The sequence below is a fragment of the Gobius niger genome (genome assembly GCF_951799975.1).
Source record: "Gobius niger genome assembly, chromosome: 9".
NCBI lineage: Eukaryota > Metazoa > Chordata > Actinopteri > Gobiiformes > Gobiidae > Gobius > Gobius niger.
Genome location: NC_136860.1, coordinates 24,475,599 through 24,495,142, shown reverse-complemented (window position 1 = coordinate 24,495,142; position 19,544 = coordinate 24,475,599). Strand labels below are relative to the sequence as shown.

Sequence of the window (19,544 nt, the reverse complement as noted above, 5' to 3'; positions counted from 1 at the left end):
TGTTCAGTGCCGGTAACTACAATCCCCAGAATGCCTTGTTGTTGTCACGTGATCTTGTGTAACACATGGATGTGGGAAGAGCAGCGTTGGTATCGTTTTGAAGGTGAAGTGTCCACCGAGATCGCATTTGGTTGATTTATCTGTAAGTTACGATCATGTTTTGTCAAAATAATGTTATTTGAAACATTGCATTGTATATTATGCGAGCATAGCACTCCATAGAATCCTCGTCGGTGCTTACTGGTTAAAAATAACACTAGCTAGTTAGCATTAAAGGTCGTAAGCTTTAGAGTCATAAAAATTAAACATTGAAATTAGCAGCTAAGATAATACTAGAATCGGTCTTCATAGGTTTCAGTGTTAGCAAAATGTGGCCACAGGCTGAGAGCTAATCTGCATCATTATGTCATTAAACCACGTGTGGATGCCATGACAGCTATGAGTGTTATACTTTTACTTCAATATAAAGCTGTGTGATATTGCATAATGATGAATAAGCCTACATCCATGTGAACATATTATTGCATATTTACTATTTAATTGTTTGCACATTTCCTGTCTATTTTACACACCCTGAGTGTTTCTTGAGGGCTGATGTAACAAGTGAATTTCTATCATTGTGAGATCAATAAAGCTCATCTTATCTTATCTTATCTTATTAGACTAATGGTGAAGGGCTTGATATTTGCTGTGCTCATCCAGTCAAATATATATATATATATATATTTTTTAAAGCAGCCACTCTACTTTGTCGGTTGCATACCGGTAATTAACAACATAACAACTAAACCTGTTATATCTAGACGTGTCACTTCATGAAAGCAAAACTCACTTTGCAAATGTGGCAATAGTCTCATTAAGAGTTTGAGCCAATAATACCAGTGCACAGTAAACCCTGGGATTCTTTGCATGGTAGTAATGTCTGTTTATTATTTTCTTTTCTGTTTGCCTTGCAGTTGGTTTTTATTAAGATGGCATCACTGTCTGCTGCCAGTGTGGAGCCTCTGCCTGCAGAGACTGAACAGAAAAAGCCACTGAGGCCATGCTGTGCTTGTCCAGAAACAAAGAAACCCAGGGACGCCTGGTAAGACTAAGCTTAGATCCTCTGTTGTACACTGTCTATTTTAATAAGTCTTGTTTTGATCTTGGTGTTTCCACAGTATTATTGAGAAGGGAGAGGAAAACTGCACAGAACTCATCGAGGCTCATAAAGAGTGCATGAGGGCGTTGGGCTTCAAGGTTTAATCTCCATCATATTGCTCATGTGGTAAGTCTACCTTAGCGCGAATATAAAAGCAACAAAATTTGTAAACATAGAAAAAAGTGTCAAAGCTGTTATGTAGTTGTTGACATATTACCCGATGAAACTGGTCTGGTTAACCAAATAAGAGTAGTGTAGTAATTATATAAATATATTATGCAACCATTTGTTTTTGTAGCGTTTGTAAACATATACTGGCTAACTGTGTTAAATTGAGGTATTTGTGATGTACTTTAAGCTGTTCTGATATTACTCAGAGACTTCTGCCAACATAGACTTCATGGTAATTTCATCTATGCCTAAAGTAATTAAAGATTTAGCTTTTGCAGGATTATGTTAATGGTTTTATACCCAATATACCCATGATTTAGCTCAGGTGTGGGTCACTTTTTAGCCCAGTTGGTGTGAAAACTTGGTGTGAAAAGTTGAAGAACCACTAAGTTACAGAAGGGAGGGAGGAGAGAGCGCTTTTCAGAGGTGCACTGACGCTATGCCAAAAGAAGGGCAGGACCACATTCAATACTTGAATCAACAGAGCTCTGAGGAGACACTAAATTTGAATGTTAAATATCCCAAAGCGGACAGGGTGCAAATTGCTTTTATCAAAAGTTGAAATTAAAGTTTTTATTTGGTTGTTGCTTGTAATTTGAAGAGTATTCCCTGAGCGACACCAGTTTTAACGACTGCTCTACGCTGTAACCTGCTCAGAGTCAGGCTGCTGAGCTCAAGTTTCTTTCACTTTTAGTGGATAGTAAAGCAACACAAGCGCATCATAAAAAAAATGCAGATAAACTAGTCTTTGAAATGTGAAAACCACAAATATTATCTCTGTATTGATAATATGTTTTGTTGTTTTCAGTGTGTGCGCGCCTGGATGCCTGTTGTGGACCATTCACTCCTCTTCTTATTTATGGCCCAAATTTAAGGGAAGTGTGTTACTTTAGAGACTACTATATTTTCCTGGATCATTTTTAATGTGAACTTGTGTGACTATGGAATAATGCTGTGGGAATAAACAAAAGTCCTATGCAATAAGATGTGAACTGGTGTCTTACTTTGATCTCTATCAAATATTCAAGACAATAAGCATCTTCTTTAAGAGCTAAAAGCTACTTATCCCTCCGTGTGAACGCTGTCCAGTTGCTGTTGGTGGTATGCACTTCAGCCCAAAATAACTCCTGCTCCACTGAAGTCAATACTCAACATATCTGCATTCTTTGAGTGTGGCACTGAAGTAACAGTGGCAGGACACAGTACTGACACTTTTGAACCTTTGTTGCATTCTCAGCTAGATGTACTCAATCAATTGGGATAAACCTATTAGTAAAAATGGTAATGTCATCAAAGTGGAGTTTTAAAACAAAACTGGTACTAAAATTGTGCTCCCATTTAGGTAATGGAAAAGCCTTGAATTTTAGAAATGCTTGGCAACAATACAAATATATAATTTATTTGCTTTTTTCTGAACAAGAGTGCAAGTTGGTGTGGCATATTCTGATGTAACAGGAGCGTCCCAAAAGGCCACACTATGTCTGTTTCCAGTCTAAAACAATTCAACTGCATTGAACGTATTAAAGTCACTGAACCATCTGCTCTGAATTGAGAATTGATTAAAGGGTGAATTGCCCCAGTTTGAAATATGCTTTTGCACTTCTTAAAGAATAAAAATTATTCTTCTGATTTTTCACCAATGGTTCAGGAGGTATGTGAAAAACTGCGGCTGGGACTTGAACCTGAAACCTGACCTTATCATTCCAGTGTCCCGAAATATTCAGTCACTGTGAACTCGGCTCTTGGAGACCGTGTGAATGGAGCTCTGCTAAACTGTTATATACAGTATTTTTATGGGATAGTGTGGCTGTGTGACATATTTGTCAGACCCCTCTCCCCCGTTTCCTGCTCCTCTCTCCCTCTCTGTGTGTTATGTTAAGTGCAGGCCTGCTTTCTGTCCACTGCTCAGTCCTCCTTAGGTTTCAATTCCAAACATGGTTATCCTTGTAGGGCCCCACTGACGCCCCCTGTCCCTTATCCCCTGCTCTTCCAGCTGTTGGCTGTGGACTGTGATTGGGACAAACCAAACAGGCACAGAAAGAAGAGGGAACAGGAGGGACACGAGATGAGGCCAATGAAGCTTTGTTTCTAAGACAAAGCTGAGAGGATTTCTTCACATTGAAGTTTACTTTTTTTTCCCCACTGGATCAAATACTTTTGCTGACATTTGAGGCAGCTTGCAGTAACCAAAACTGAAGTAACCAAAGTAAGGGTTGAGTGGATAAGAACTTTTTTGCCTTGTGCTTTGAAGAACATGGATTCAGATAACTCCACCCTGACGGACCACTTGTTATATGCCCCTATGTGCAATGGATGGACCAATAACACAGAAGGGGCCTTGTACCACCTGGGCAACACGGTCTTGTTCCTGGGCTACATGGGGGGCAGTGGGGCATATGGCTGCCTCTTCATCTTTGGTTTCCTGAGCCCAGCCTTCCTCTGCCTCACCCTGTGGGGCTGGATGACCATGTGTGGCCCGGACGTGTTGAGCTGGAACCTGCTTCTACTGTTTGTGTGTTTGCTTCAGATCTGCCATCTCCTGTACCGCCTGCACCAGGAAGGGCTGCCCAGTGAGGAGCTCACCTCCCTGTACCAGGCCATCTACTTACCCCTGGGTGTTCCTGTTCATGTGTTCAAGCAGATCGCTGGTGCCTTTGAAAACAGAGTGGTAGAGCTCAAAGCAGGAGAGACCTATGCTGTTGAAGGCAAGACACCCATAGACCAGCTTTCCCTCATGTTGTCTGGCAGGTGGGTGGTGTGTGAGAGACAGACAGTGTGCACTCATGAGCACAGGGGGAATTAACACATGAGATTCTGGGTTAAGTACAGCCTGCCCAATACAAATAGTCTTGATGAAGGTAAAAATCTAGTTACTGTTCTAAATGTCAAGATACTGATCTCATGTATTTACCCAGTAAACACACTCTTCCTGTATTATTTTTGGAACAAGGCTTCTATTTTTAACTTATACAGGAAGCTTTTCTTCATCCAAACATTATTAGAGTTGAGTCAGAGCCGGGGACCAGTGAACAGTGGTAAACAAAGTATTTCTGTCATTGACTCAGCCCTCAGCTGCTGCTCATACTGTGCTTTTATGACACTGTTCACTTGAGTCGCCTTTAATATTGACCTTTCTCACTACGTGGTCACCCTAACAAACTAATAATCTTTTGATGAAAATATATTTTGATTTATTGAATGAATCAACGTGATAGTGTGAACAAGTACACACAGGAGAATGAGGAATTAGACCTACCACTGTGCATTAAACAAGTCTAGACCAATAGACTAGGGAGACAGTATCCAACTCATCCCACGCTGCTGAAGAAATCATTGTTTGTTGCCTCACTTTAAGTCTAAAAGTCACTCAGTCTAAAAGTTTTCTCTGTTTCTTTCAGAATCAATGTCTCTTTGGAGGGACAGTTCCTTCACTACATCCATCGGCATCAGTTCCTCGACTCTCCAGAGTGGGAGTCTCTCCGACCAAATGAAGAGGGCAAGTTCCAGGTACGACCCAAATGTTTTATTGAGCTGATTCTTCAAAATGTAAGTTGAGTTGCACCGTTGCTACACAGGTTTCTACATCCTCAGAAAATAGACCTATTGGGAGATACACAGTGATGTTGTCAATAAACATATATGTTTACAAGTCCTGTAACTTACAATCTGCCAGCAAATCTTCTTTACGATATAAAACGTTCATTCAGTATCATATGAAACAGCGGTCAAGGTGAACTCATTAAGTTTGAATTAAAGTTAACCAAATGTTCTTCTCCAGGTGACCCTAACAGCAGAAGAGGACTCTCGCTATATCACATGGCGCCGGCGTCGCTTGTACTTGCTCATGTCCAAAGAGCGCTATATTGCCCGGCTGTTTGCTGTCATGTTGGGTTATGACATCGCAGAGAAGCTCTACAACCTCAACAACAAGCTGTACATTAAGAGCGGAGTGCTTCTGGACATCCGTCTGCCCAGCCTCTACCATGTCCTTGCCCCGTCCTCACAGGGCAGTGAGGGGGGCAGTGGGAGCGATGGAGGTCTGTTAAAGGATCCTAAAGAAGAAGAAGCTGCACCAGAGTACCAGCCTCCTGTACTGTCCCAACCAGATCACTGGACAGGTCCCGAGAGGATAGGCCGTGACGATCCGTTGAGTGACCGCTGGGATCCTGAGCTGCCCTCTGGTGAGGACTCCACCAGCCTGGTCCTGGAGGACTTTGCTGATGTGGCAGGCTCCTTAATGGACTATGGCAGTGAGAGGGATTATTTGAGGTAGAGGGGCAGGGTGCTGGAGCTAACACACAGGGTCACCTCTTAGAACACATGTAAGTACCGCACCTGGGCTCAGGGCTGGGTGAGGGTGCATGCAGCAACCGCTTGCAGTGCACTTACTAATCTTCTAAGACTGGGTTGGGGTGAATGAGTCATTTTTACATAGACCAAGGACCATGAATGAAATTTACTGATATCTGTCATTTCAAAACAATGTGTACAGTACAGTATAACATGACAATAACTGCAATGTCTAAACATACAAATATCAAAATTGATATATTAAGTTGCTCAGTTATTGACATGTATAATGATTCATCACACAACCGAGAATGTCAACAACGTTACATTTATGTACAATTATGGGTAACAACACAATACTATGCATAATTATTGGTGCTTTAAGGCCTCTCTACACTGCAACTATTTTGGCCGCAAAGTGACATTGAACCAAGGCCAGATCGAGGCTGTTGCCACAAACTGCTCTAGTGAAATCTGGATTATTAACCTATTTTCAACCCATATTCAAAGATTAAAATTCCCCCCATGCCAACTGCTTTGCTTTGGCCATGCCGCTCTAAGCCTGGCACCATCTCCGGTACAGTAGCAGTAGTGGTAAAATTAGTTCACAGAAGAACACTCTCCTGAACTGTAAAAGCATTTAGCAGCAAAGAGGTGTTTTAGTTCAGCTGTGAGTGCGGCTGTGAATGGACCGAGAGGAGCGGGTGAGCGGCTGCAGCAGCTGTGTCCTTATCCGATCAGGATTAGGGTTTGTAATGTTAAGGATGTCCAAAAAAATGTAGTGCCATGTTTTTAATCCTGGTGTCCCCTGCGCTTGTCCATGCGTGCTCATCTGTCCCTCACTAATGGCTGCCCTCCCTCAGTCACAGGTGCAGAGTATCACTTTTTTATGCACTCAAATAAAAGCAGTTATGGCGTTAGGGAAGCATCTTATATTGATCACAACTATAGTAAACTATTTCAGTTTCTTTGATCTGGTTGAGAACAAATTGTCATTTACATGAGCTGAACCCAAACTTTTTTGTATTGATATTAACTTTGACATTGATCATCAAACTCATAGGTTCCCTCGCAATACTCTATAAAAAAGACCACAGAGTCATTCTATTAAAAAAGTCATGCTCCATGGTAAATCAAAAATATACAGAATCGTAAATACTCTATGCACTACTAGGCCTATGTACTGTATAGCCAAGACCATTCTCAGTCTCTGTCATTTTGGTTAGCCATGGCAAATCAGCTGTTTGGAACTCCGCCCCATCACTACAGAGTTGTTATTATTTTGTTTGTCCATTCATTTGAGGCTCCATTTACCATTTTAATTTAGGATCATTTCCAAACAGGTGCTTGCCAACTAAAAGCCACATGACTGACAATGGTCTATAGCTAAAGTTAATAAACAGGTCAATAATGTACAGTAGTGAAGGGAATGAAATGGAACCCAAAGTGCTTCACACAGGGTAGGAGATTATTTCCTATTCATTCATTCCACACATGGTGATGGTAAGATGCATATGTAGCCGTGCCCTGTGGGGTGGCTGCACAGGTCTGACCACTCATTCATGCACACACACACACAGACATCATTAATCCTGACCTATTTTAGTGGTAAGGGAAACTGGAGCATCTGGAGGAAACATGCGCAGGGCACAGGGAGAACATGCAAACACAACACAGAAAGGCCCCGCCCGGTGCAGGATCAATTCTTGCTGTGAGGCACAAACTCTAACCGCTGCACTTTCGTGCTAAGCCATGTGGGGACTTGCATAAGGACTTGAGAGTAAATTTCGATTCATATGAACTGACAATAAAATCTTTTGACTTGAATTTTGACTAGCTGTTCAGTATTCCATATAGGCTTACTGTCAGAATATTTCTTTATATTGCATGGTAAATATATAACACGCATCTAGATTCTACCATGTCTCAGCTATTCTCTTTTTCTTTTAGAAGAAGACATTGAAGAGTACACACCCCCTCGATTCCTGAGGGGCCGAGCTCCACTGGCCCCGACTGACACCCCCAAACTGTGATCGCCCTGGAAACAATGTGTATACACTGTCCACAAAATGCACTGACTGCCTTTTACTTTAGTTCAGTATGAGAGGCTATTATCAACTCGTTTTCTGCCTTATATTTAAAGCCACAGAAGTAGCAAATAACATTAAGATTCGACACATCTCTTTTCAGTTGTTTTATTGCAGATAAAACCCTGTCTTGTCTGTGATTAAACTTATTTTTTATTCACATCGTCAGTACTTTTGTATCAGGAATATACATGAACAATCAACATCACTGAATTAACTAGTTTGTTTTGGTCTAAGTTTAAGGAAGTTCAGTGTATGCGCCAGTAAAGTTCGTCTTGCCCTTTTGTTTAACGGTCAGCCTGTAATGTTGTGAAATTTGATGCCTCACATGTATTAAGTTATAAATAGCCTGTACACTGTGAATTTTGCTAATTGTTTCTGATGAGATGAGATGTTTTTAAAGGGGCCAAAATTTCTCAATAAAAGATTTGTGAGTGCAATGTATTTTCTCTTTTGTCTACCTAAATAGCAAGATATGTGGATTCTCAGTCAACTCAAACTTCCAGCATTTAAAAGATAAAAAACAACAACTGCATCACACTTTTAACAAGGACGGGGGCGTGGCAGTTACCAAACCGGCCATGAGAAAGTTCCCTAATAAAACCATTTGTTATGTTTTAAATGTATTAGTCTGAATAGCAAAAGAAAACAAAACCATAATAATTAGCAATTGCTTTTATATTTTTAAAGATAACAAACAATATGCAGATCTTCACAGCATTATATTTCCGTGGCAGACATGTAACAAAACAATTTCTATTAGTCACTACTTAAATAAGTTATATAATGATTCAAGTACTGTTCTTTTTATATAAAATGAAACAAACAGACTACACCAGGGGTCTCCAACCTTTTTTTTGCCCTCAGCAAGCTACTTTTACACAACAAAAATGTTGAAGAGTTACTCAAAGACACTTGTGTATAATGTGTGAGACGGAGTCCACCCAGGAAAAGATTTGAGGTTTGACCTGATACTTTACAATATAGACCTAAACGTTTGCAGATTATGTTATTGAGCACCCGAATGATCCTAGGAGATCTATTGTCGGAAACTTTGTGCCCATGTAGGGTCTCCCAGGGCAAATAGGTCCTAGGGGACGAGTCAGACAAAGAGCGACTCAGAAGCCCCTTATGAGAGACCAACAGGCCTGTTTAATCGGGAGCCGTCCTTCTGTGGATCCACCACCTGCAGGAGGAGCCATAAGGGGCTGGTGCAATGTGATTTGGGCAGATCGGACGGCTGCCCCCACGACCCGGAAATGGACAAGTGGAAGAAGATGGATGATTGATGGATGGATGTTCAGAACAAAAAGGAATTTCATCTAAAATGTGAGTTATCACGCATTATGTAGCTGTGAAAAAAGTGTTTGACGAGCTAGAAAGGACTGGAGAGGTAGCTCCCAAGCTACTTGTTGGATATCCCTGGGCTATACAGTCTACATACAAACTACTGCCAAACTATGGATAGAGTTCCCCTCTGATCTCTCAGATTAAAGAGCAAATGTAATCTTTACCCTTGACTTCTGACCTTAAGAATACTTATGTCTCACATTTCGTTTCTACATTCAATGGTTATGACAGTGCACAGGTAAGTGTATAATGGACATTTTTTAACATTTAAGTCGAACACGGCACAGGAAAAGTGCAAACATTCTTTTAATGTGAAGGATCTGCACGACCCTGGTTTCACAATGAAAATAAACACTCAACAACAAAACAAAAATAGCACTGCGCACAGCCCTCTCTTAGTTACAGACCTGTACAAAGTCATGTGACCACGGAGCTCCACGGCGGACATCAAACTTGTTCACACAAAGGGGCGCCTCTCGTCTGCAAGAAGCACATTTCATGATGATACTCAACTGTAATAATTATTTTATTCTCACACATTTAGGGCTTTTTGTCCAGATTTAACCCACTCTCTTCAACCACAAGAGAGTAAACCAGAACATCCCAAGGAAGTGGCTCTAGGCAGGTGAACATGCTGCTGTGAGAGGTGTGACTGTGCCACTTAATCAAATGGCTGTTCATTACCCACAATCAGACTTGTTTAGACTTGTTATAATTTGACAGTTTAGACTTGTTATAATTTGTTGCTCAATATCCAGATATTTCAATTGTCTTCCGAGATAAAACAGACAGTTGCTCCTTCCAATTCTTCAGCTTACAAATACAGGCTGCTGCTGCTCAACCTCAACTGTTTTATGCAGCAACAAACTAGCCCCATGCACTCCCTGTATAGTCTCTCTCCTTATGTGGTGGTCCAACAAAGGCATGTTCACTTTGTCAAACCATAAATGAGCTGCAGTCAGTATAAAGGTAAACACAGATAAGCACAGAAGAGGGATTGTGACTACAGTGAATGGGTTGTGTTCACACTGCAGATTAGTAACTCTGTAAACTGGCATAAAGTGCTTTCTTGATAAGGAAAAATGAGCAAAAGTGAAATAGCTTTCAAAGTAATGAGAGAGTGGCACTATCATGCAATTGCTGCCACTTAAAAGGACATTTTACCAACAAACTTGTTCTAGAACATCGGAGAGTTTGGAGATTTACCTGGGAAGCTGGGACAGACAGACGGATCGAACGTGGATGTCTGCTTGTCGATAAAAGCGCGCCCCGGTGTTTCTCAGTGTGATGGAGTCAATTTCACAGAGGGGAGCCGGATGAGCCAGCACTGTTTTGTACACGGTGGTATCTGTTTGCCTGGAAACACACACAGACAGAAATACTTCATGTCCACATGGATTGTGAATGCATTGTTTGCGTATTGGCATTAGACTGTGTTTTTTGGGATGCTTTGGAGTCATTTCTAAGCTGGTGCACCTGGACTGTTTTCCAGTGCACAGTCCTCCAATGTTGCTCTGGAGCTCAGCTGCCCTGGTGTGGGGAAGGGTGGGTCGTTTGGTCCCAAAGATGAAGATGGGGATGGTTGTAGCTTAAAGTGCATCTGACACATTAGACACAATTATGGTTTGCTAAAAAAAAAATGCTGTCTTTAGTTTGACATTTGTGTTATATTTATAGTTTCACTTCCTTATTGGACACTGACAGGAAGTGACACAGATAGAGGAAAACAATTTTAAAACGTTGCCATGCAAACCATGTTATGTCAATGGGAAATGAGCGAGTCAAACTGTTATGGAACTTTTTCTCTGTTGATTTCACTTCCTGTCACTGGCTTAAATAAATAAATAAAAATACATTTCTGTGCTACATCTCTTCATTAATTGCTGCCTCACTGAAATAAAATGATAATTATGCAACTGATGAACTTACAATAGACGTTATCCATATAAGTGAGTCATATTTCTGTTCATGCATTGATTATGTGTATTTGAATACTCATCCCGGCCAGTGGAATTCCTGAGAAGTATTGTAACTGCGATTAGATTAGTGTAGATGATGTTATTGTTTTTTTTTGTTTGTTTGTGTTAAACTATGGTAGAAGTATTTAGCTTAGCCCCACTCTGGATGAAATGCCGAACAAACAATGTGAATGTAATCATCACTTTGGCTTTATATTTTACATAACATTTTATACATTAACCTAATTCATTGGCCCCTCTCCAAAACCCTTCTATGCAACATCCCAGTCCATTATACTCCCGCGCAGTTGGTCTCCATGGTGACATACTGTACTGTCCTGCTGCACCTGGCTGGCTCCAGCATCAGACAGCTCTCAAAACAGAAAGTGCACACTCATGGTTTCTGTGTGAAAAAAGCTACCGCCTGCTGTGCTATCTCTGGGATAAGGACATGCATTCGGTTAACCACTAATAATAAAAGAGACTGTAAAGCTCAATAATACAGTGCAATGTGTAAATCTTGCTTGCTGGCAATTACCTGAAGTATGTGTGATCACATTGATAAGATGTTGTATGTACTAATGGGAGGATCTTGTTTAATACTTACAGTCTTAGTCTCTTCTCTGCTTTTTGGCCTTCTTTGATCAGAGTCAACTCCATCTCAGCACTCTTGTCCAGAGGAGAGACCTCCAGCTCCACCAGGATGTGATGAGCTGCACAAATGATACAGTTTATTACACTTTAAAAATGTATGGTAGGTGATATGATAAGTTGCCCATTTCATCAGAACATACTGCAGTTAACACCATTTTTTCAGCTTTCCCTGGTTTGACATTATTTTGAAATGGGCACAGGATGTGAACTAACAAAAGGTAGATTTTCCACAACTGCCTGCATGCTACCATACAGTACAACAGAGCCATGGCGGAGTCCCTGTTCCCTGGAATATGCCTGAACTTTCTAGGTTGTATATTTTGCCTAACAAAATGAAGCACACATTACAGCGAGTATAGTGTTAAAATGCACTCACCACAAAAAGGAGCCGATGAAGTTGTTATTAGAAACACTTTCTGCTCTTTGGGGACCGGTGATACAGTGATGCCGCTGTTTTCTGATAAACCTGCAAACAAAAGAAATCGGTAAATGTGCATCACGTCATCACCTCTTGATATCACGGTATACATTAATCACATGTTCAAAATGATAAGCAGCTGCCACAGGATGCTATCCAGAGCTTTGCTGTTTGTTGAGGCTACATCAAGAACTGTAAGTACCTCTAATAGGCAACATTATAATTAAATGCAGAGAGAGTAACTTCATTCTTTCAGTCATTTGTTTTACAGTGATGTAAGTCAATACATCTCCTATCTAGCCCATTGTTATTTTTTGTTAAATGTTATTATCTTACACTTTATGAAGGTTAAACTGTTTCACCTCAGTTTAACAAAGCAGAATCCAAATATTGACCAAATGAAAGTCAAGCAAGCAAAGTCACCTATATTTGGACACGTGCCCTTGAACACATTGCAGTCCATGCACTGGCCCATGAGGAAGTCCTCATAGCTGGTGCAGGGCAGACCTGTGAGTGCGCACGAGCCGTTCAGTGCGCTGATGTAGACGTGCAGCGCCCTCATGTGGTCACAGATCACATAGCCGTACACTTTACAGGAAGCAACAAAACACGTCTGGTGAAACATAATACCTTTGTTTTTTATGTATATAATTTAGATCAGTGGTTCTCAAACCTCAACATCAATCACAGTAACATCTCATTAAAAAACAAAAACAACGTTCAAGATCAAAACAGGACTAAACCTTTTTTTTTTTTTTTTTGCAGATGACCCTATAAGTACCACATGAAGAAGCCCATCAATGATACAACCACAGTTTGAGAACCACTGATTAACATGCTATGGAGTTCTTACTCGAAGCGAAACGTGAACGGGCACATCCAGTCTGGTCGTTGCCTCCGTTTAGAAAGAAGTCGACATGGCCCACCGGGATAGAGATGCCAAAATCTGTTTCAAAAAAACAACACAAATAAACATTAGCATCCTCATGGTGAATAGGCCTAAATAAATGGGGATAAATAAAGTTTTCTGAATCTGAATCTGAATCTAATAGTGGGAGGCTTGTCTATAGTAAAGCACTGAAAATAGGATAAGGATATCTCACAGTCTGAGTCGGTGTGAATGGCATCAACAAACTTTGCGTCAGAAGGGTCCAGTCGATCAAAGGTGTCTGCTCTTTTGAACATGGGTCCGGCTGGATCTAAAGCTGGAAGCAAGATCACAATGAAGTAATTAGACTTGCGGGAGGTTAACCATAGAAATGTTTACGCTTATCTTCGAAAGCAATATGCACAACAACAGTTAATAATTGTTGCCGTCTTGGGAATATATCTATTACCGTTTTTTACATATATAACATCGGCTGGATTCAAAACTGAAGCATTTTGAATTTTGGATTAAAAATAACTGTGTTTGTGCACAAGTTCGCACGAGTTCATACAAATGAATCCATGTCTGCCTCCCACAAACTTGAATGAAAGAACAAGAGAATATAACAGTGGTGCTTTGTGTCTCCTCACAGCTCCAGAGTGACTCTTATCTCAGTCCTATAGAGCTTTGAACTGTCTGGCACTGAGAGGGCAAGGTTTAACAGACTCCATGGGGAGACAAGTGGCCACTGTCTGTCTCTCACCTTTGTTAGAGACAGCGGATTCAATAAATAAAGGGTAATGCGGGTGTAGACGAGTAGGTTCTTTAGCAAAAGTTACATGGGGTGTCTATGCTCTTCCTGTGCTAAATCTTGTTCAAATACAGTTAAAGTGTCATACCAAGTCAGATAGACAGACAGACAGACATTTTTGTGTTTTTCGTTTTTCACCATACCTTACCTGTGATTCGTCCAATCTTGCCTTCGAATAAAGTTCCAACAAAACCAGCCACATGAGCTCCAAGACTGACTCCGATGATGTGGAACGCCTCCAGCTTACTGCCCCGCTTCTGTCAAAAGACACATCCCCCATCGTATCGATCAATTGACATTTTGACAAACAATAAAATAAACTCTAAGCTTGTCAAACCTGCAGCTGGTTGATGAGCACTGAGATCTGCACAGCGACCTCCTTGTAGTTCTCCACCACCAGGTTGTAGGCGAAGGATGCTCCATAGACCCAGTCCACGATCAGGACATTCACATCTTCCGCTTTGAGCAAGACCTGAGCCAGCTCCATCACCCAGGACGGCTTACTGCCCAAGGCCCTGCACAGAAGGAGAAGGCAGGTGAACTGGTTGAAAATGTTTGATTAGGTGGTAAGGTTCAGGTATTACATGGAGGCACCAGATCTTGAGGCAGGATCTTGGTCATTACCCATCAGCTGAATACCTGTATCCATGGACGATGACCTTCGACGTTCGCGAGGCATTGAAGTAAAACGGTGGCTGGGTTTGTGAGAGGGACTCCTGGATGAACACCTGAGCACACTCCACGTTGTCCCTGGTCAGTAACAGATACCGGATCTGCAGCTTGGCTCTCTGTCTGTACTGCTGCCACGTGGTGTTGGATAGGTCGGCACATTCAGCCTTTTCCTGCTGATCAGCCACACCTGGAAACAAAATGATGGTGCGCTGTCTAAGATTATACAGGCAGGAGTGATGGGACAACAAGAACATGAGAGTAGTGAGATCATATACAAAAGTGTTAGAGAATAGAGGTTGGAGCAAAATAGTCCGGATCACTACGTAATTTCGCCTGATTTTTGTGGAGAGTATCAAGGCCATTTTGAAAACTTCATTAAATAAGCAATCGGAAAAACAATGTTTCCCTTTATTGTCCCTTTGTTCTGATGTGTAATTTTATTTTTATTTTATTTTTAAATAGGGTGATAATAGCGATAATAACATTCATATGGGGAGTAAACAAACGTAATTTGGCGGAAATGAACAAAACTTGGCATAATATTTCATTTGGTCGTTCCAATCGAAAAAGTCAATCAAACACATATTTTTCATGGAGTTACCGTAGCGATGACAAGAACTCCCCATTTACTCTAATGGGAAAATGGTATAATTGCACAATTACACCAAATGACATGGGCAAATGGAAACATTGTTTTTCTCATTGCTGATACCATAAGGTTTCCAAAAATATATAGTTTTCATACAGCATTGCCTTGCTGTGTGACTGTATACGTCTAGTATGTTCTAGCCTGTGTTATGGATGTGATGCCATGTGATGTGATGTGATGTGGGGTGATGTGACGTGATGGTGATGACTGAATGATTATTTGCACTGAATATATTCACATTGTAATTCTGCTTTTGTCCCAGATGGGAATTAGCTTGAAAAAGCTACAGTCTGGTACAAGCATCTTTGCTCACGAGCATAATGTAACTGTAGACATTGTTCTGATGAATAAATAAATAAATAAATAAATAAATAAATAAATAAATAAATAAATACATAACATAACAAACATAACATAACATAACATAACATAACATAACATAACATAACATAACATAACATCAATAAATAAATAAATACATGAATAAATAAACCGGACTAAAAGGGACGGAAGCAGAGCTGAGGATGCGCCACGTCAGGTAGATAGATTGGTAGATTCTCACTTACCAAGCACCTCTGATTTGATGTTCAAGGCCAGTGCGCATAGGAAAATAGTGATGGTATATCCCCGGACCATCTCTCCAGTAAATCCCAGTGAGTAACCAGACAGCTTTTTTAAATTATTATTAAGCTTTAAGCTTCAGATCCACGCACAGATATCCTCTAAAAATTCAGTATGGACCCTAATGTAAGGGCTCAGAACCTGAAGCAGAAGAACCAACCTATTTTGCCATGGCTTACTGCTCTAGCCGTGGATGTACAGCCTTTTCTCCTTCCCCACTGCTGTCTGCCTGGCTTTGGGTTCCATTTCTGGTCAATAGCTGTTTGTGTTATGCCTGGACTCTGGCCTGGTCTGCAGCTCTGTGTGACTGAGCCGAGCGTGAATACAGTGGGAGAGGAGGGGTCATACTGTTGGTTCTGAGGACGTCAATAACAACCGATTTAAAATTAAAGATTTTTCCATCATCGCTGCTCTTACGTAAAATATTTAGATTATTGGCAACCAGTTGTTAATAACACGTGGCATCAATATTGGCCTAAATAGTTGATAATGGTATAATAAAAATAGTTAAAATTACCTCTTTGTTTAATTTTGAGTCACTTCCTGGTTGCTCAAAACGGCTCTCCAGAAAGCCAGAGCCAGATCGATACTTACAGCCAGTGCGCCTTTATTACAGTCAGCCAATACCAGTAACATTAATAATGAAATCAATCTGGGATCACTCCGGCTTGAATCGTTCAGGGTGAGGACGCACTAATGGCGCTGCATTTGCTGGTGATTGAATCAAGCACAATCCATTACATATTTAGATTAGAAAAAATGTTATGTGTGTTTAACGACACACCTCGTTTTTCCCCGTCGTCGCCACATTGTTAATTAGTATCAATTGGTCCAAACCACTTTTGGTTCAGACTCAAACAGATCGGCGGAAGCAGCACAATATGGATTCTCGTGTGTATGAATTCATAAACACTCATAGAAATCAGATTGTAGGTAAGATCCAAGATTTTGCCATTATTTTAAAGAAATAGCGAGACATTTAGAATTGAACCAGCTTTTGATCTATCCTTGAAATTGATTCATTGATTTTATTGATTTGAGTTATTATTTACATTAACATTGTCGTAGAACAGAAAATAAATAAATAAACAATATATGTGTTTAGTTTCCGGCTACAGGCAATCCCCAATAGGGGTGATTATAATAGTGGCACTAACAGCATCTAGTGTTCATGAAATTTCACAGTACATCAGTAATACCTGAGTTATCCAGGCACAAACTCCGTCTTACCCAAGTAATTACTGAATACCAAGTTGGTATTTCATTTCTTTTTCATATATGTGCACACACACAACTCTCTGGTCCAATTCCAATTGGTTAAATATTTAACCTTCCACAACTTATATAATTATGATGCAAAAAATAACATTATTTAGTCTAAAGGCATCTTCTCTTTATGTCACACAGTCTCTCTTGAAACTGCTCAATGTGTCACAGTGTGAAGATCCCTGTTCAATTCCCAGACTATATGGGTCCGGGAATTGAGGGAAAAACATTAAACTTGAAAAAAAAAAAAAAAACAAACATAGTAAAAGGTCCATTATATGTAATATTGCATTCGGGAATCAGTCAGTGGTAATCAGTGTTTTATTTTCAGATTAAGTGGTGATACATAGATTTCCAACATTACTACCCCTCACCCTGGCCATAATAAAAGTAATGAAGCAAAAAACATTTAACATTTCTTCCATTTCAATTTGATTTGAAAGTCACACAATTTGTCACAAAAACTCATCTACAATGTATACAGAGGGGATTTATGCTTTTACTTCATCTCGTATTGCAGGCAGCTGTTCCGCGAGCCACTCCATAGTGCTGTTGCGCGCCTCTTGCCAGGTGTACCGGGGGACATATCCCAGCTCTGCCTGCGCCTTCTTGTAGGAGAAGGTGAAGGTTGTGTTTAACATTGTGAGCAGTGGGCGGTTCAGAGGCGGGACAATGCGAATTAAAGGGCGCAGAATTGCACTGACCATCTCCATCAGAAAACACAGCACATAGAGGAGGCTCAGGGGCAGAGGCAGTTTGTCCTGGATATGGAAGCCCAGAGGGGCCATCAACGCATGGTTAAAGTCCGAGTAGCTCACAGCAGGCGTGTCGTCTGATATGATATAAAATTTCCCCCCTATGTTATCTCTTTTTTTGGGATCATTTAGGCCTCGCGCTGCTTGGAGATGGGCCACCGCTACATTGCCCACATAGACCGGGTTCACCTTAGCATCTGGTAAGGATATGCGGTACAGGACGTTCTTGTTGCGTACCCCATCAGTCATGTGTCCCAAGAGAAAGCGACTCCCCTCTCCATAAATGTACACTGGACGCAGGGCACAGGTGGCCAGCTGAGTCCCATCGGGCAGTAGCTCACCGTTGGCTTCAAGTGACCTCTGCTCAGCCTCTTTCTTGGTCTTGCTGTAGTCAAACTTCAGGGAGCATTCGTACACAGTGTCCTCTGTCCCGTTGCTGATGGGCTCACGACTTGCGTTTGGGCCCATCACCTCTATACTGCTGGTGTAGATGAAGGAGGACACATTTTCCTCAATGCTTGCCTCCAGGAGCATTTGTGTACCTGTTCAAAAAGAAACGGAAAAAAAGATCAAGTAGTTTGCTTTTGTCTAAAGCCAAAGCCTGATACATAAGCAAACCACCTCACATAGACCTAATGCTCAGCTAAACACAGAGAAGGCTGTTATTTCAGTGGATAATCAAAATAATGCATTGGGAAGAGGACCTAATGCAACAAAACCTTATGTTTGGCTTCCTGTCAAAGCAAAGCAGCTACACCTTTCTGGAGACGAGCTCATTCAGCCTAAAGTGTTACCTCAGAGGATGGGCAAAGTCAGTATGAGTCTTACCAAACTGATGGCACAGACATGTAGCCATCAGATCACTTACACTTAGGTGTTTTACCTTTGACGTTGACCTCATACAACTCACTGTGCTCCACTGCACCAGTGACGTCGATTATAGAGGCTATGTGGAAGACAGTGGATGCCCCTCGACAGGCTCGTTTCACGAAGGCAAGGTTTCGGATGTCTCCCTCATAGGCACGCACTCGAGTGTCCCCCCTGCAGTCTGGCAGAAGCAAACACAGTCTTAAACAATACAATTATGAGCTTGTAATGCAAAACACAGGGGAGATAAAAGAAACCTAAATCAGAAGCACATACATGAAATATACCTTTGCCAGATGGACTTTCCTTATCATACAATGGTTAAGAAAATGTCTGCATAACACCTACTTCCATGCATCCACCCATAAATACCATATTACGCCACCCCATAGTTCAGAATGGAAAGGAAAGAAAACATAATCTGCATTTTTAGATTGTATTTAAAAGGCATGCATAGTTAAGACTGAACACTTGATATTGAAAGTCAAAGTCGGCTTGTGTGTAGAGAACTTTTTACCCTTGAAACTCTGTACATCTTCCAGCTTTATTTGTCTATCCACCAGTCGGATTTCGCTCAACTTCTCCTCCTCCAGCAGCAGCCTGATCAGTCTCTTTCCCAGAAATCCACAGGCCCCGGTCACCACACACACAACCCCATTCAAAGCCATTGTAGACTCTCTAAATCCAACTTCTCAGTAGCGGTGAATGGTCCTCTTTTCCCTTTTCAGTTTGTTTCCTGGATCTGTTCTGTTGCCCAACGACAGCACCTTCTGGTCTCTCAGCCTCAGCCCTCCACTTTTTGTTTGGCCAAAAATGCGGGGGAGAAAAAAAGCAATTCAGAAATTTATCATGCCAAGGCAGTGAAGGCAAAAGTGGGTTGGACTTTGCAATTTGAGGGAGGAATTTTCAGAGGAGCTAGTTCAATCGAGTAAAACCAGTTCTGAAAAGTTTTATTTGTCAAGAACA

At 41.1% G+C, this 19,544-nt stretch overlaps 4 protein-coding genes across 5 annotated transcripts; 2 read left to right on the top strand and 2 right to left on the bottom strand.

Annotated features, from left to right (window-relative positions):
* Positions 1–14: 14 nt before the first annotated feature.
* On the top strand, positions 15–2,296 carry cox17 (cytochrome c oxidase copper chaperone COX17). The gene is made up of 4 exons (XM_079562434.1): positions 15–142; positions 957–1,084; positions 1,161–1,267; positions 2,121–2,296. Exons 2-3 carry the CDS (start codon positions 972–974, stop codon positions 1,243–1,245), a joined length of 198 nt encoding a protein of 65 aa, XP_079418560.1. The 5' UTR covers positions 15–142; positions 957–971; the 3' UTR covers positions 1,246–1,267; positions 2,121–2,296.
* A 611-nt stretch (positions 2,297–2,907) lies between these two features.
* popdc2 (popeye domain cAMP effector 2) lies at positions 2,908–8,345 on the top strand. 2 transcript variants are annotated; one of them, XM_079562770.1, is made up of 4 exons: positions 2,908–4,060; positions 4,711–4,819; positions 5,091–5,493; positions 7,553–8,345. In XM_079562770.1, the coding sequence occupies exons 1-4, from the start codon at positions 3,567–3,569 to the stop codon at positions 7,633–7,635; spliced, it is 1,089 nt and encodes a 362-aa protein (XP_079418896.1). In that variant the 5' UTR covers positions 2,908–3,566; the 3' UTR covers positions 7,636–8,345. The 2 variants fall into 2 exon arrangements, with proteins under 2 accessions (XP_079418896.1, XP_079418895.1); XM_079562769.1 differs by having other exon boundaries at positions 5,091–5,634.
* An 846-nt stretch (positions 8,346–9,191) lies between these two features.
* pla1a (phospholipase A1 member A) lies at positions 9,192–15,759 on the bottom strand. Its single transcript, XM_079563138.1, has 11 exons — positions 15,636–15,759; positions 14,388–14,607; positions 14,086–14,263; positions 13,897–14,005; positions 13,173–13,274; positions 12,923–13,015; positions 12,493–12,657; positions 12,028–12,117; positions 11,605–11,710; positions 10,246–10,395; positions 9,192–9,519 (listed from the first exon to the last, which is right to left on the bottom strand). Exons 1-11 carry the CDS (start codon positions 15,703–15,705, stop codon positions 9,435–9,437), a joined length of 1,368 nt encoding a protein of 455 aa, XP_079419264.1. The 5' UTR covers positions 15,706–15,759; the 3' UTR covers positions 9,192–9,434.
* A 1,535-nt stretch (positions 15,760–17,294) lies between these two features.
* On the bottom strand, positions 17,295–19,483 carry hsd3b1 (hydroxy-delta-5-steroid dehydrogenase, 3 beta- and steroid delta-isomerase 1). The gene is made up of 3 exons (XM_079562767.1): positions 19,096–19,483; positions 18,595–18,759; positions 17,295–18,253 (listed from the first exon to the last, which is right to left on the bottom strand). Exons 1-3 carry the CDS (start codon positions 19,244–19,246, stop codon positions 17,448–17,450), a joined length of 1,122 nt encoding a protein of 373 aa, XP_079418893.1. The 5' UTR covers positions 19,247–19,483; the 3' UTR covers positions 17,295–17,447.
* Between the last annotated feature and the right edge of the window lie 61 nt (positions 19,484–19,544).